General features: G+C 47.6%; 1 protein-coding gene across 1 annotated transcript in view; it reads right to left on the reverse strand.

Moving 5' to 3' along the window:
• STXBP4 (syntaxin binding protein 4) overlaps nt 1-17,826 on the reverse strand; it is a 177,529-nt gene that overhangs the window by 77,325 nt on the left and 82,378 nt on the right. Inside the window, 1 exon segment of the mRNA XM_033961059.1 lies at nt 1,134-1,310. Within this exon segment, the coding sequence (XP_033816950.1) occupies nt 1,134-1,310 (177 nt within the window).

Here is a 17,826-nt window from a genome sequence, read left to right on the forward strand (position 1 = left end):
GCAGCAGCCCTGCGAAGCACCAGTGACTGGCCCAATTAGAGAAGTGTCCGGGCATTAGCGCGCTTGTGTGCTGCAGACCCCAACAAGCAGCAGGCAGCCGTCCACCAGCCTCCAACATTTAAAGGTGCCGCCGGGTTGTTTTTTTGTGTTTTTTTTTTTTAAATATTCGCTTTATAAGACGCACCCTTATTTCCGCCCACTTTTTTGGGAGAAAAAAGTGCGTCTTATGGAGCGAAAAATACGGTAATCTAATCTAATCTTCTATTTGTGAGTCGCACAAACCTATACAAGCTCTAGGCGACTGAAGAGTAAACAGGGAGGGAAAGGGAAAAGAAGGGGGAAGGGGACATATAGGAGGAAAGGCAGGTATTAATTAATTGTCATAGAGGTAAGTTTTTTTTTTTACCTGTTTCAAAGAGGGTACCTCCAAACACAGTTGATCCTCTGATCGCAAATTCCTCACCAGCTGATATTCAGTAAAGATGCCACTTACTGCTAATGGACATTGTAAATGAACTAATTTATAAATCAAACGAAGCACCTTGAATTCAATTCGGGCTTGCACAGGAAACCAGCGCAACTGAACCAAGATCGGTGTAACATGTTCAAATTTGGCAGCATTGACAATTAATCATGCCGCTGCGTTTTGGACTAATTGCAAGGCCCGAACTACATATTTCGGTAACCCCACGTACAGCGCTTACAAAAGAGAAACTGATTTAATTATAACAGGATTTAAGTTAGCCCAACGAGAGCCAATTAACTTGAAAAATGTGAGTTCATAAACAGGTGTCATGACATATCTAAGCTCTCACTCCCATCTTTAAAAAAAACCTCACATCCTACCTATATCCATTAACCGTTTCTATAAAATTGTCATGAGTATCGATATATTAATACAATGCTTGCAGGTCACTGGTTAACCAGTTGACCACAAATTCCTGGCTCCTTCCTTCTATCCCAAAGACATCTAGATATAGGAAAGAGTCAATGCAAGTGGTGTGCCTCATTCCAGAGACGCTGAAGACAACATGACAAACAGCAACCTACTTTAGAGGAGCAGATGAGAAGACAAGATACCTGACAACGGCAAGAATGCTATGGCAACAAGCCGAGATGGCGGACTTGCTTACTTTAGCGTGGCCGGAGCGATCAGCTGGCTGAGCCTTTAGCTCTGTAATTTCGGCCTCTAACAGATGGATAACTTCTTCGTAGTCTTGTTCCATTCCCTGAGCTTGCCTCTGCGTGGCTTCTGCAAGATGAATCCTGCTTCGCAAAGCTTTTGTTTCTTCCACCGCAGCTTTGGCCTCCTGTGCGTTACAAAAACATGTTTAGAGCAAGACTTTTCAAATAACAATTTGTTCATGCCTTTTTAAAATTTAATACTTTCTTCATTTGCAGGAAGCTACAATCACAATACCGATTATTGAATTTTTTTTTTTATTCTGATGTGTAACAAATACACCAAAATATTATTGGATCTTATAAGTCTATAAAAACATCAATATCTCTTTATAAAATATGCACCTTTCTGCCCTATTAACCCCCCTCCCACACACACACAAAAACAACAGCAAAAAGAAAGATAAAAAGAAGGGCTAATTTTCATAGGATTTAGGTTCCTAATGTTGAGAATTAAGGGCTCTTTTTACGAAGGCACGGTAGCGGTTTAATGTGCGCAATATCACGCGCTAAACCGCCAGCCGCTACCGCCTCCTCTTGAGCAGGCGATAGTTTTTAGGCTAGCGCGGGGGTTAGCGCGTGATGAAAAGTTGCGTGCACTGAAGCCTCTTTGAAAATTTACTAGGGCTGACTATCTAAATTTATGGGGGAATTCATCAAAGGGCGCTAACGATTAGCATGCGCTAAACACACATAATGGGCGTTTTTCACTTTCAGCGTGCAGCAGAGCTCTTTGATGAATTCAATCTCACTCAACATCTACATTTTGGAGCCTAAATATTGGATGGCAACAAGGGTAAATTTGAGGCAGGAAAAAAAGTTAGGCGCTTAGCACTGATTTTCAGTAAGAGATACCTAAGTTAGTCTGGTAAATCTAGACAAATGAATGACAGGTCTAAATTGAAAAGCAGAACTTTTTAGGTTCTTGAATTTAGGTGGATTCTAAACTGAAAACTGAGGCTCCTATGTTTGGCTGAAAATAAGGAACAAATTTGGAACTTCAATTGAGGAGTTCAGCTTTTTTTGAACATTGGTCTGAAGTATTTTGGACTACAAGTTAGGTTCAGCGATCAAGTGGTTCGGCCAGATATTAGCAGACCTGTCCCGTGCAGCCTCCTAATCAGTCAGGTTTCAGGAAATCTCCAGTGAAAATGCACGAGGTACAATTTTCATATGAGTATTCAATGCAAGCAGATTTGTCTCAGGCATTTCCTGAATGGAGGCCGACCAAATTTCAGTTTTGAAAATGGCCTGAAATAGGTATTTGGTCTTGTTCTGGTTCCACTGCCTCCATCCTCCCCTTCCTGGAGGAGGTTTCTGCAGCCATTTTGATTGAGCAACTGTTATGGGCAGGACCACTCTTGCCCCGACTAGCCACTGCACAACTGATTCGATAGAACAGTAGGAGGGGGAGTGGCTTCGTCTTTTCAGAGGGGGAGGAAGTGGGGGCTAGGCCAGTTTCGATTGCAGCTTTGGTTTAGCTAAACCGAGTGGCAAATTTCAGATGCAGATTTGGTTTCGATTAGAGAATGACATGGGGACTAACTTTGTTCAGGTCCCGTCCTCACAGGCTCTGTCTCCATCCCCGCCCCTGAAGACTCTATCCTCATTTGCACAAGCCTCAAACACATGATTTTATATTTAAATATTTTTAAGAACATAAGAAGTTGCCTCCACTGAGGCAGACCAGAGGTCCATCTCGCCCAGCGGTCTGCTCTCGCGGTGGCCCATCAGGCCCACTGCCTGAACAGTGGTCTCTGACTAATTTTACAAATTACCTCTAATCCTATCCCTCTAACCTACCTCTACTCTTATCTGTACCCCTCAATCCCTTTGTCCTCCAGGTACCTGTCCAGACCCTCTTTGAAGCCCTGTAGCGTGCTCCTGCCTATCACATCCTCCGGTAGCGCGTTCCATGTATCCACCACGCTCTGGGTGAAAAAAAACTTCCTGGCATTTGTTCTAAACCTTTCCCCTCTCAATTTCTCTGAGTGCCCCCTTGTACTTGTGGTTCCCCATAGTTTGAAAAATCTGTCCCTGTCCACTTTTTTTATGCCCTTCATGATCTTGAAGGTTTCTATCATGTCTCCTCTGAGTTGTCTCCTCTGAGAAAAGCCCCAGCTTTTTCAGTCTGTCATTGTATGAGAGGTCCCCCATACCCTTTATTAGCTTAGTTGATCTTCTCTGGACTCTCTCAAGTATCGCCATGTCCTTCTGGGTTTATTAAAGTACTAGTCTTTAAGCCCTTTACATTAACGGGTGCTAGAATATATGTCTGTCTTCTTTTTTTTTCTTTCTATCTCTCTCCTCCTCCATTTCCCTGTGTAGCGCTGTCTCTGCTTTCTTCCTCACTTTGCACTCTCCAGCTGTAACATTACTGCCTTGCTTTTTCTCCTGCAAGCATGTCTGCTCTCTTTCTCATGCTGTATTTTTTTCTCTGTATGCTCCTGATCTTGTGTTTCCCTGTAGGTATTTATTCCTATTTTTTTTCCTTCTTCAGTCTCAGCTCTTCTTTCTCTGAACATTTCCTACCTCAGTCTCTCCAATTTTCTTTCCTTCTTCAGTCTCAGCCCTTCTTTATCTGAACATTTCCTACCTCAGTCTCTCCAATTTTCTTTCCTTCTTCAGTCTCAGCCCTTTTTTATCTGAACAACTCCTACCTCAGTCTCTCCAATTTTCTTTCCTTCTTCAGTCTCAGCTCTTCTTTATCTGAACATTTCCTTCCTCAGTCTGTCCAATTGCAGCTCTCTTGCCCTCTAAGCCCCTGCTGCAAATGGCTGGTGCATGTCTTCTCTCCTGCTCCCCTTTCCCAACAAACCTGCGACTCCAGCAGAGTGTGCAGCACTCCACATGCTGCTTCGGGGCCTTCTACTGCCCTGATTTAGTCTGGCACGTCCCTGATGACATCATCAGAGATGCGGCAGAGCAAATCAGGGCAGTAGAAGGCCCCGAAGCAGCGTGTGTAGAGTGCTGCACATGCTGCTTGAATCGGCGTTTTGAGTCGGGACCGCAAAGAAAGTAGCAGCTGGAGTCTTTTTTCGGCGCTTTCCTTCCCGCCCCTTGAGGTGTCACCGCGGCTCCTCTCGATCCCCACCAGCGTCGGAAGCGTTCTCCGATGCTGGTGCGGCTCGTGAGAGGAGCTGACAGGAGAGCAGGATGTCCAGCGCTGGGGTCCAGTCCTTCCGGCGAGTGTAGGTAGGTGCTGAGGATTCGCGCATGCGCACTCCGGCGGCCACAGACCTACTGATCATGGAAGCACGCCGATAGGAGTGCACATGCGCGGCTAGTGTTTTATTATATAGGATAAAAAGGGACAATATTCTGTGTAACTGTTTATACATCATAAATAGAGCCTTTCATTTCAAAAATTTGGTTTTGGTACAACCTTCCCAAAGATTCAGTTGCCTATGTTTTTACATCATCTGAGAAGGTATTGGGATTGTCTTTCAGACATGGGTGGAGAAAAGAACCTAAACTGTGTAGTAAATGAACAGTAAAACAAGTGTCTTATTAAATGTTGGAAATGTTCCTTGATGCCAGCAACGATGGACGAATCTACTGCAATAACAGTAAGATGCTTGAGCAGCTGAGCCACGATGGGAAGAACTTTGCAGATGGTAGGAGTCTGATTACATTACATTAGTGATTTCTATTCCGCCATTACCTTGCGGTTCAAGGCGGATTACATAAGATTTATCAGGAGGTTATAAGAATTGTAACTTTACTTAAGAATTGTCAAAGGAATTACATAGGAGTTACATAAGAATTGTCGGGAACTTGAGGTGATACATGTTGGGTAATTAGAAATATTTTAGATTTGAAAGGGGTAGATGGTGTGGTAGGTGGAAATTGGGAAGGAACTGGTCGTGTTAAATAGGTTTTATGTATTTTTTGAAGAGTAGGGTTTTAGTTTCTTTTTTGAAGGTTTTGTAGTCTGTGGTCGAAGACGGCAGATTGGTGATTTGTCTGTCTAGTTTTGCTGCTTTGGTGGCCATTAGATTGTCATATAGTTTTCTTCGTTTGACATTTTTGGTTGGTGGGTGTGTGAATAATGAGTGGGTTCTCCTGTGTCTGGTTGAGGTGGATTGAGTTAGTCGGTTGTTCCAGTAGGATGATCAGCAGAAAAGACTCTTGTTGTCACATCAAAGGCAGACAAGCAATGATGTCGCTTAACTGTGGTTCATTTCAATCCAAAAGCAATTTCTGCAGTTTCTCTTTTAATTGAATTCAGTTGCCAGTTGTCTAAGATGTGTTAAGCTTTACCTATTGACACTAGTCTCAAGTTTTTAGAGAATGATATGGGAACAAAGTTCATCCCTGTTGACACGGGCTCTGTCCCCATCCCCACGAGGATAACCATGGGCACCAGTCCCCGTGTCATTCTCTAGTTTCGATTGGCCTCTAATTCTGAAACCTTTCCAGCTGTGAGGTCCTTAGGATATGGACAGGAAACTGTAGGCTAGAATCTCTGGACTGACACAATGGAATCCTGGGTTTGATTTCACATCCTGCTTGCCAGACTGACTAAAACATTCTCTGTGGAGGACATCCAAATGCTGCTCTTAACAGGATATGCATGGCTTAGCCAAAAACCACAACTGGAAGGAGATATGAAGAATGTTGAATCTTGTATCCTGCTACTTGGTATATGAAGTCTGTTTGACTTTTAATCCTTTGAAAAAGTGCCAGAGGCACAAAAATGCCACTGAGATGGTCACGGGCCCCTCACCCTGCTCTGGCAATACTGATGCTCCTTCTGCTTCAAGAGAAATGTATTTCTAATCACTCTCCCAAATTGATGCCTGATTGCTATGTGAAACTTTGTCAGAAACAGATTTCTAATTAACTCAACAAACTAGATGAGAATGTTCTATTCACAGGTTTTCTAGAGCATTGAAGTAAACCCTTTAAATTATCAGCTTGAAAGCGGAATTGATTGAAGAGACCCAATTCCTGCTTGCTAATTATCTTCTTATTAGCATGTAAAATGCTACTTTCTTTGGTGCATTTCATCAAGTCACTGATAAAGAACCAATAATCCTCTCCTCATTGCATGGCTCTCTGAAATTGGAATCCGAGACGCTGCATTATGATGGTTCACTTCCTTCCTGAATAATAGATCCCAAAGAACACTGCTCAACAGTGTGCTATCGAAACCAAAACTGATCAAATACGGTATACCACAGGGGGCTCTACTATCCCCCTACTATTCAATCTCTACATTAGACCTGTCCTAGACATAGCCCACAAATACCAAATACAGATTCACTCCTTTGTGGATGACATCCAACTATATCTACTGCTAGGAGAAATTCGTGACTCCCAGATCATGAAACTCCTAAACTGCCTCTCAGAAATTTAAAAAAAAGGATGACCCTCAACAAATTACAACTAAACACCTCCAAAACAGAACTCCTTTAGATCCGGAAAGAGCACTGCAACTGCACCTGTCCCTCTCTCCACGGGGCTCAACTACCATAACTGCAAAGGACCAAGCACACAGCCCTTCTTGACTCCAACCTATCCTCATGTCACAACACACCACTAGGGACTGGAGTCGGTCCAGAGAATGGCCACCCGGATGGTCTCGGGACTCAAGGATCTCCCATACGAGGAACGGCTGGATAAGTTGCAGCTATACTCACTCGAGGAACGCAGAGAGAGGGGTGACATGATCGAGACATTCAAGTATCTCACGGGCCGCATCGAGGTGGAAGAAGATATCTTCTTTTTCAAGGGTCCCGTGGCAACAAGGGGGCATCTGTGGAAAATCAGGGGCCGGAAACTGCACGGGGACACCAGGAAATTCATTTTCACTGAAAGGGTGGTTGATCGCTGGAATAGTCTTCCACTTCAGGAGCAAATGGGCATCACTTTTGAGGTGGGTGATGAATGTCTGGGGGGATGTTTGGGTATGGGGTACACTAGGCTACAAAAGATGTTTAAGTCAGGGGTGGGGGACTACCAGGTATTTAATGTTTTATGTTGGGAAGAGGTTAGGGTCACCAGATGTCCGGGAAAACCCGGACATGTACTCTTTTTAGAGGACTGTCCACGTGCCCGGATGGACTTTCCAAAATCCGGCAGTTTGTCCAGGTTTTGGAAAGCCCCAATGAGTTCTGGCCGCATCTGAAGGGCCTGAGCATGCGTGGATGATGTCACACACATCTGCGCATGCTCCAGGCTCTCCAGATGCGACCGGAGCTCGTCGGGGAAGAGAGGGCTCAGTTTTGTTTGAGTTTTGTGGAGGGAAGGAGGGACCACTAGATTACTGGGGATTTATTTTTTATGTCAGAGAAGGGAGGTCAGTTCTGGAAGCATTAAATCCTCACAAAAGCACAGTTACTTACCGTAACAGGTGTTATCCAGGGACAGCAGGCAGATATTCTTAACATATGGGTGACGTCACCGACGGAGCCCCGGTACGGACACTTTTAACTAGAAAGTTCTAGTTGACCGCACCGCGCATGCGCGGGTGCCTTCCCGCTCGACGGAGGAGAGCGTGGTCCCCAGTTAAGATAAGCCAGCTAAGAAGCCAACCCGGGGAGGAGGGCGGGTCCTAAGAATATCTGCCTGCTGTCCCTGGATAACACCTGTTACGGTAAGTAACTGTGCTTTATCCCAGGACAAGCAGGCAGCATATTCTTAACGTATGGGTGACCTCCAAGCTAACAGAGGGGAAGGAGGGATGGTTGGCCATTAGGAAAATAAATTTTGTAACACAGATTGGCCGAAGAGTCCATCCCGTCTGGAGAAGGCATCCAGACAGTAGTGAGTAGTGAACGTGTGAACTGAGGACCAAGTGGCAGCCTTGCAGATTTCCTCAATGGGCGTGGAACGGAGGAAAGCCACGGAAGCAGCCATAGCTCTGACTCTGTGGGCCGTGACAGCACCTTCCAGTGAGAGACCGGCCCGAGCATAACAGAAGGCAATGCAGGCAGCAAGCCAATTATAAAGCGTCCGTTTAGAGACAGGGCGACCTAAACGGTTAGGGTCGAAAGATAGAAAGAGCTGAGGGGATGAGCGGTGAGCCCTGGTGCGATCAAGATAGTAAGCAAGGGCATGCTTACAGTCCAGCGTATGCAGCACCTGTTCCCCACGATGAGAGTGGGGTTTGGGAAAAAAGACAGGCAAAACAATGGACTGGTTGAGGTGAAAGTCCGAGACCACCTTGGGAAGGAACTTAGGATGGGTGCGCAGAACCACCTTGTCATGGTGAAAAACAGTGAAAGGTGGGTCGGCAACCAGTGCATGCAGCTCACTAACCCTCCTGGCAGAGGTGATGGCAATGAGGAAAAGCACCTTCCATGTCAGAAATTTGAGTGAAGTAGTGGCAAGAGGCTCAAACGGAGGTTTCATGAGGGTTGACAAAACCACATTCAGGTCCCAGACGACTGGAGGAGGCTTCAGAGGTGGTTTGACATTGAAGAGGCCTCTCATGAACCGGGAAACCAGGGGATGAGCCGTAAGAGGTTTTCCAAGGATAGGCTCATGGAACGCAGTGATGGCACTGAGGTGGACTCTGATGGAGGTAGACTTGAGGCCAGCGTCGGACAGAGAGAGCAAATAGTCCAGTACAGTTTCCACCGCCAATGAGGTGGGATCGTGGTGATGCAGTAGACACCAAGAGGAGAACCTGGTCCACTTATGATGGTAACATTGGAGGGTGGCCGGTTTCCTGGAGGCATCCAAAATGCGACAGACAGGCTGAGACAGATTCTGTGGAGAGGTCAGCCCGAGAGAAACTAAGCTGTCAGGCGGAGCGAGGACAGATTGGGATGTAGTAGAGACTGATGCTGCTGCGTAAGTAGAGTAGGAAACACAGGAAGAGGAATGGGCTCCCTGGAGCTGAGCTGGAGCAGGAGAGAGAACCAGTGTTGGCGAGGCCACTGAGGAGCGATGAGAATCAAGGTGGCATTGTCTCTGCGGAGTTTGAACAACGTCCGCAACATCAGAGGAAGTGGAGGGAGGGCATAGAGAAACCGACCCGTCCAGGTGAGCAGGAACGCATCCGGGGCCAGACGATGAGGAGAGTAGAGTCTGGAACAGAAAAGGGGCAGTTGATGGTTGTGAGGAGCTGCAAAGAGGTCCACCTGAGGAGTGCCCCACCGATCGAAGATGGAGTGGAGTGTGGTCGGATCCAGAGTCCATTCGTGAGGTTGAAGGATGCGGCTGAGATTGTCGGCCAGGGAGTTCTGTTCGCCCTGGATGTAGACAGCCTTGAGGAAGAGATTGCGGGCCGTGGCCCAGGTCCAGATGCGGATGGCCTCCTGACAGAGGAGGGGAGAACCGGTGCTGCCTTGCTTGTTTATGTAATACATGGCGACTTGGTTGTCTGTGCACAGGAGAAGAACCTGAGGGTAGAGAAGGTGTTGGAAAGCTTTGAGTGCATAGAACATGGCCCTGAGTTCCAGGAAGTTGATATGATGTTGACGTTCCTGAGGGGTCCAGAGACCCTGTGTGCGAAGTTCTCCCAGGTGGGCTCCCCATGCGTAGGGGGAGGCATCCGTGGTGATGACCATGGAGTGAGGGGGTAGATGAAAAAGCAGACCCCTGGAAAGATTGGAGGAGTTCAACCACCATTGAAGAGACCGCTGAAGAGACGATGTCACACAGATGGGATGAGAAAGAAGGTCCGTGGTCTGAGACCATTGGTTGGCTAGAGCCCACTGAGGTGTTCTGAGGTGGAGTCGTGCCAGAGGGAGCACATGGACCATGGAAGCCATGTGGCCCAGGAGGACCATCATCTGCCGAGCAGGGATGGAGTGATGAAGGAGCACCTGGCGGCAAAGATGGAGCAGGGTCTGTTGACGGTCGGAGGGGAGAAACGCCCTCATCAGAGTGGTGTCGAGAACTGCTCCAATGAACTGAAGTCGCTGTGTGGGAAGCAGATGCGACTTGGGGTAGTTGATCTCGAACCCCAGAAGATGGAGGAAAGACATGGTGTGTTGAGTGGCTTGTAGCACAAGCGGAGACATAGGTGCTTTCACCAACCAATCGTCCAAGTAGGGGAACACCTGGAGGTTGTGAGACCTGAGGAAGGCCACAACCACAATAAGGCACTTGGTGAACACCCTGGGCGATGATGCGAGGCCAAAGGGTAGCACTTTGTACTGGTAGTGATGGTGCTGTATCTGAAACCGGAGGTAGCGACGTGAAGTCTGATTGATTGGAATGTGAGTGTAGGCCTCCTTGAGGTCTAGGGAACATAGCCAGTCGTGTTGAGAGAGAAGAGGGTAAAGCGTGGCCAGGGAGAGCATTCTGAACTTTTCCTTGACCAGACACTTGTTGAGGTTCCTGAGATCGAGGATGGGACGTAGGTCTCCTGTCTTCTTGGGTACCAGGAAGTAGCGGGAGTAGAATCCCTGACCCCTTTGGTCTTGGGGGACTTCTTCGATGGCATTGAGAAGAAGGAGGGATTGAACCTCCTTGAGAAGGAGGAGGGTTTGAGAGGAGTGAGAAGCAGACTCTATGGGAGGATTGTCTGGTGGAAGAGTCTGGAAGTTGAGAGAGTAGCCGTGGCGAATGATGGTAAGGACTCACTGGTCTGACGTGATGACCTCCCAACGGCTGAGAAAAAGTTGCAGGCGTCCTCCGATAGGTTGAGGAAGAGGTAACGCTGGTGAGAGACTGGCTATGCCCTGGAGAAAGGAGTCAAAAGGGCTGAGAAGGTTTTGACTGAGGGAGAGGCTTGGCAGGTTGATGAGATTGGGAGCGAGCCTGAGTTTGCTGTTGCTGACGAGGTCGGCGAGGTTGTTGCGGAGGTGGATGAAGAGGTCTGGCTGAGAATCTGCGTTGGTATGAAGACTGCTGTCTATAGGGGCGAGCAGGCGGAGTCGTCTTCTTTGGTTTGATGAGAGTATCCCACCTGGTCTCGTGAGCAGAGAGTTTCTGGGTGGTGGAGTCTAGGGACTCTCCGAAAAGTTCATCACCAAGACAAGGTGCGTTAGCCAGGCGGTCTTGGTGGTTAACATCGAGGTCGGAAACTCTCAGCCAGGCCAGACGTCTCATGGCAACCGCCATGGCCGAAGCTCGAGAGGTGAGCTCGAAAGAATCATAAATAGAGCGCACCATGAATTTGCGGAGTTGGAGCAGACTGGAAATGTGTTGTTGGAAAAGAGGGACCTTAAGTTCAGGAAGATACTTTTGTAATGAAGAGAGTTGTTGAACCAGATGCTTCATGTAGAAGGAGAAGTGAAAGGTGTAATTATTGGCTCTGTTTGCAAGCACTGAATTTTGATAAAGGCGCTTGCCAAATTTATCCATCGTTTTGCCCTCTCTGCCAGGAGTGGTAGAAGCATAAATACTGGATCCCTGGGTTTTCTTCAAGGTGGATTCAACAAGAAGAGATTCATGGGGTAGTTGGGGTTTGTCAAACCCCGGGATAGGGATGACCCTGTAGAGACTATCCAGTTTTCTAGGGGCCCCCGGTACCGAGAGAGGGTTCTCCCAATTCTTGTAGACAGTTTCCCGTAAGATGTCGTGGACGGGTAACTTTAGGAATTCTTTGGGGGGTTGCTCGAAGTCTAGGGCATCTAAGAAAGCCTGTGACTTCTTAGAGTCAGATTCTAATGGGATAGAGAGAGCTGCTGATTTCCCGAAGAAATTTGGTGAACGAGGATTGTTCAGGCTTGGAACCGGTATCGATTGTGGAGGGCTCCTCGTCGGTTGAAGAAGCCTCATCGTCGGTACCGGGTTGGGATTCTTCCCAGAGGTCCGGGTCCCTGACGTCGGTGTGTATAGGACGGGACGGTGGTGTGGATGGTTCTGCGTGGCGAGTCTTAGAGAGAGATTTGCCAGAACGCATGGAGACGGTACCGGGGGAAGAGGAGCGGTGCCAGTCTCGGTCGGCTTGGCGACGGTCCCGATGTCGGAGAGGATCGGCATCAGAGTGCAGTTGCACGAAAGGGTTGATGGGTTCCGCCGCGAGCACCGGCATGGAGGTGTTTAATGGTACCGATGGAGTCGACTCCGGTGGTATGGTGCGAGGCTCGGGCCGGTCCGGTACCGGAAGGAGCGTGGCCAATATTGTTGGCAACAGGTGCTGTAGTTGTTGCTGTAGCTGCTCCTGTAATTGAGTTTGGAGTATTGCCGCAATGGGGTCGTCCAGAGGAGGCACCGGTACCGCTTTTTTCTTTTTTGGTACCATAGGTGCTGCTCTACGCCCCGGCGATGAGGAGGCCGATGACGAGGCACTCACCGAAATCGGGGCAGAGCGTTTACGGGGTCGGCTGGATGCCGGGAGGACCGGTGTCGCCGCCGTGGCAGGAGGGCGCTCAAGGGAAGTGGAAGGCTTCTTAGCCGGCTTACCTGACGCCATTGACCCCGAGGAAGGATCAGGCGGTGTGGAGGTAGTCAGTGCCGACTTTAGCGGCGCCGTCGATGGTGTGGCAGACTCCATGGCAGATCCGGTGCCAAAAAGGATGTTCTGCTGGATCTGCCTATTCTTTAACGTACGTTTTTTTTAAGAGTAGCACAGCGGGTGCAGGTGTCAGCCCGATGCTCTGGACCCAGGCACTTAAGCACCAATTGTGCGGGTCAGTGAGAGAGATCGGGCGTGCACACCGCTGACACTTCTTAAAACCCGGCTGAGGGGGCATGAATGGAAACACGGCCTCCGCAAAATCAAACCCGGAGGCCTGTATGTTGGCAACAGGCCCCGCCGGGGCCGGCCAGAAAAATAAAGGAAAAGACAAATTAAAGAATTTTTTTTTTTTTTTAGACGAAAAAGAAACCCGAAGGGAAAAAAGCAAAAAAGGAAGAAAATTACGCGAGCGGGAAGGCAAAGTAGAAAATTTCAACAGCCGTTGAAAGCACATGCGTCTTCTTCGCTCCGCGGAAACGAAGAAACTGGGGACCACGCTCTCCTCTGTCGAGCGGGAAGGCACCCGTGCATGCGCGGTGCAGTCAACTAGAACTTTCTAGTTGAAAGTGTCCGTACCGGGGCTCCGTCGGTGACGTCACCCATACGTTAAGAATATGCTGCCTGCTTGTCCTGGGATAATAACCTTTCTATGACACCTCAGACCTGACAGTAGATTTCTTGCCTTGTGTTTGTATTTTTCTCCCTTAAAAAACATCCTCTGCATTGCAGCAGATTAACAATGTCCTCCTTTGCATGCATTTTTTAGGACTGTACCGAATATTTGTATTTGTTTTGATTCAGTGCCACATGCATTATTCGTATTTGGCTGATTTAAATTTGAATACAAATAATCCGGGGCTCTATTGTGCTAAACCCTACTGAAATAAACATTTGATTGCACATTGCTTCTTTTTTTTTAATATCTTTATTCATTTTTAAGCCATACATAAGTGCAACATATTATACAATCATATTACACTATAAAAGCACTTAAAATCAATAAAATTGTAATCTATGACAACTAGATATATCACCCCCCCCATATTCGTATTCAAAAATTGCACTCAAATTAAAGAATTAAAAAATGTTTTCCAATTCAAGCTGATGTAATTTGGGGGGAGGAACCAGCAAGCTAAAAAACGTGAATAATCGAAACCGCGAATGCTGAAACCGCGAATACGGAGGGAGAAGTGTACACCCTTATACATTTGTCCCAGGGGACCCCCCCTCTTCTGATATTGTGCTATGTCAGTGAGCTTCCCCTCCCACCAAGCACTGCCTATAAAGCAGGGCTCAACAAATCCTAGACACCAAGTCACCATGACAACTAGAAATCTCCATCTGGTGCCTGGTATTTTCATGCACCGGTTTGCTGCTGCTGCTGGACCAGGAACATCGCCCATTATGGGCCATGTGGTTTTATGCGCATATAAGCCACGTGATGCAGCAACTCTTGCACTGGTCTCACGAGATTTGAGAACCAGAGACTAATGTGAGAGTTCCTCCAAACAGTGGTGTTGCCACAGGAGGGCCCTAGACAGGGAATGGTAATCCGGCTTTATTAAACTGGGCCCTAAAGGGAGATGCAGTTGTGATCCTTCTCCTCCTACTCTTCAACTTCAGTAGAGACAACTGGCTGTAGGGGGAGGGAGAGTCTCCGCTACTAGTTCCTGCTTTTGGTCGGACTGCTAAATTCAAAATAAATTCAAGGCCTGATGTTCTTGCAATTGCTGCCAATTCTTTTCCTTAGTCTGTAGCAGTACCCCCTCAGAGTTCCCCCATTCCAACCCTTCTCTTTATACTTGCCCCTATCCCCCCCACTCCAGGAATCTCACAGGCTTTCTTCTGCGTAAGGTAAGGGGTCTCATTTACACCACATAGCACCTTCCCCCCCTCCTCTTTTCCTCTGACTAGAACTGCCTTCTAAATCTTCTGCACCAAGTGTCCTCCTAAGGCAGTGGTCTCAAACTCGCGGCCTGGGGGCCACATGCGGCCCAAGTACTATTTTGCGGCCCGCAGTCTATATTAGTGCTGTCTGTACTAGTGCTGCCCACTCTTTGCAGCATCCTCCGGCTTCCCCCCTGGCCTCCCGCTCTTACCTTCAGATAATTACCACAACCTGCAGAGAGATTCGTCGGTGCTGTAGCGATCCTTGCAGGCTGCCGTCGTTCTCAGCAGCATGTTCCCTCTGCCGCGATCCTGACCCTGAAGTCAGAAGAGAGGCAGGACCGCGGCAGAGGGAATGTGCTGCGGAGACCAATGGCAGCTTGCAAGGAACGTTACAGCACCGGCGATCTTCTCTGCAGGCTGCGGTAATTAGCTGAAACTAAGACCGGGAGGCCAGGGGGGAAGCTGGAAGACGCTGCAAAGAAGGGAGGAACATGCAGGCCTTTGGGGGGGGGAAAAGATTTATAAACTATAAAGAGTTTTACCTCATGCAAAATTGTCATTTCTTTAATAAAACATTAACTATTTTTTTCTGCGGCCCTCCAAGTACCTACAAATTCAAAATGTGGCCCTGCAAAGGGTTTGAGTTTGAGACCACTGTCCTAAGGGCTGGAAGTCTGTTGACTCTTGCTCTTGGGCCCATCCTGCTTGGGACTGAGTGGACCTGGGATCATCATCAGGAAACTAACAGGTTTGCTGGTACTTCTGGACCCACTTGGAGCAAGACAGACTTACTCTCACAGCGGAGGGGAGATTGGAAAATCAAATTGCTGGATATTTTTCAGACACTTTAGTCATCCTCTTGGCTTCTTGTATGTTACTTCAAATTTTTTACCATCCTGAAAAATATCCAGGCAATTGGTAATCTTAACTGAGGCGCAAAGCGTTTTAGCGCTGATTTAGTGCGCGCTAAATCAACGTGCGTGCTAAATGCTATCACGTCCATAGGATAACATGCATGCATTAGCGTTTAGACCACGCCAAAAAGCTTAGCGCATCTTTGTGAAAGAGGGGGTAAGTGTTTTGATAGAGTCCACCATAGTCTGGAATGGATGTGGGGGGAGTGATGAAGCAATGTCCCTCTAAATATTGCAGATGTCAGTACTGAATTGATTTTTCCTGCCTCTTCTAATTACTTTCTTACCCTTTGTTCCTCCAAATCAAGCAAACTACACCAATTGGTTTCCTTCATTCTCTTTTCCAGAGTGGGGAAATGTTATTAAGCTTGGTTGAACAGATGATGCACAATTCCACTGAGGGATGATGACATATTGGTGAGAAATCTGATCATTGCAGGGTTGGAGAGTATATTTGACTGGTGTGGGTCAAATAGTCTGGTTGGATTTTGGGGAAACCTCTGCAGCACGAGGGCAAAAACCGCAAATGAAAACACTAAATTTAGAGAAAATAAACATGAGCAGAAAAGACAAGTTCCTACAGTCTGGCTTGTAGGAATGAAAATGGTTCCTGAGGGGACAGTGCTGAGTTAAGACGGGTGGAGCTTAAGTCTCTGAGATCTGAGGCTTCCTACAAGTTCTGGCAGGTACAGGAAAATAACTCACTAGTCCCGGAATAAAGTGGGGTTGTACAAGAACTTGAACTATTTACTTTGCCAAGTTTTCCAAGTTTCCAAGTTTATTATCCGCTATAATAATTCCCTTAGCGTGCATAAGTTGGTGGGTCCATGATCCGTGGAGCCGTTCCCGCACTTGCACAGTGCCTGCCTCAGCTGATTTCCTGATCTCCAATGCTGGCTGACTTCTGACTATGCTGTGCTTGCTGGCTTCCCGACTCTGTTCCTCCGAAACGGGAGACAGGTAAGGGAGGAGAAGCGAAGCTGGCAAGCACAGTGTTAGAGCCCCCGGAGTATGGCCGAAGTCGCTTCCAAGCTAGGGCGGCATTGGCGGAAGATAGGGCAGGGAGGGAGGCTTCAACTCGCTGCTCCTGCTTACTTCGGGCCTTCCTGCTTGCCGGGTCCTGACTTCGCGAAAACAGAAAGTATGTGGGACCCGGCAGCAATGAAGGACCGAAGGAAGCTGGAGCAGCGAATTGTGAATGCTGTGCTGCCAACGGCTGTGTGAGACCCAGGAGGGGGGGGGAGGAAATGAGAAACGCTACCGATGGCTGTGTGAGACCGTGGGCTGGGGGGGATGCTGCAGACGGCTGTGTGAAACCGTGGGGGGAATGAGGGAGAAGGAAGACCAGGGAAGGGGGGAGGGGGAAAGAGAAATGCTGCTGTTGCACAGGGGGGAGTTAAAAGGAAGGGAGAAGGGCTACTGCTGGACAGGGGGAGCAGGGGAGGGGTGCCTCTGGACAGGGGGGAGGTAAAAGGAAGGGAGAAGGGCTATTGCTGGACAGGGGGAGGTAAAAGGAAGGGAGAAGGGCTACTGCTGGACAGTGAGAGCAAGGAAGGGGTGCTGCTGGACTGGGGGGAGGTCAAAGGAAGGGAGAAGGGCTACTGCTAGACAGTGGGGAGGTCAAAGGAAGGGAGAAGGGCTACTGCTGGACAGTGGGGAGGTCAAAGGAAGGGAGAAGGGCTATTGCTGGACAGTGGGGAGGTCAAAGGAAGGGAGAAGGGCTACTGCTAGACAGGGGGAACAGGGAAGGGTTCCTGCTGGAAAGAGGGGAGAGACAGAAAGAAAGAAATACAGACAGATAGCAGGCAGGAAAGACAGACAGACAGGGGGCCAGCGAGAGAGACAGAAATAAAGGCAGACATAAAGAAAGAAGGGGCAGAGAGAGAGAAAGAAAGACAGACATACAGAAAGAAAGAAAGAAAGAAAGAAAAATAAATAAATAAATGCCTAAGTCTACACATCTATTCTATCACCCGTTAATGTAACGGAGTAAAAAAACTAGTTGATTTAATATACCACCTTATTTATTTCAATGTGGTTGTACAATAAAAAATTAGGGTAATACAAATAATACATCATAAAAACCCATTAACATAAACGGACAAAAAAACAAGGCACACCACTGGACAAATGGGTACAAATGGAAAAGAGAGAAGAACTACAATAATGTTTAAAGAAAAGGAAAGATACAAGGAAAAAGAACAAAAGGGCGGGGTTATGACAAGTAGGTCCAATGCAGATGCACTAAAAAAAAGTTTAAAAATCCTTAAAAGGACACTCCGACTTGGAAAGCTCCTTTAAAGAGAAATGCCTTCAGAGATGAGTTGAATTGCTCCAGGTTCGTTATCTCTCTTAATGCGTTCGTTGCCGAGTTCCAAAGGGTTTGGGGCGACTACAGAAAAGATTGCATTTCTTCTAGTATTTATACAGTCGAGGGATGGGATTGCTAATAGATTTTGATCAGAGGATCGGAGA

Source organism: Geotrypetes seraphini, chromosome 10 (genome assembly GCF_902459505.1).
Source record: "Geotrypetes seraphini chromosome 10, aGeoSer1.1, whole genome shotgun sequence".
In the NCBI taxonomy this organism is placed as follows: Eukaryota; Metazoa; Chordata; class Amphibia; order Gymnophiona; family Dermophiidae; genus Geotrypetes; species Geotrypetes seraphini.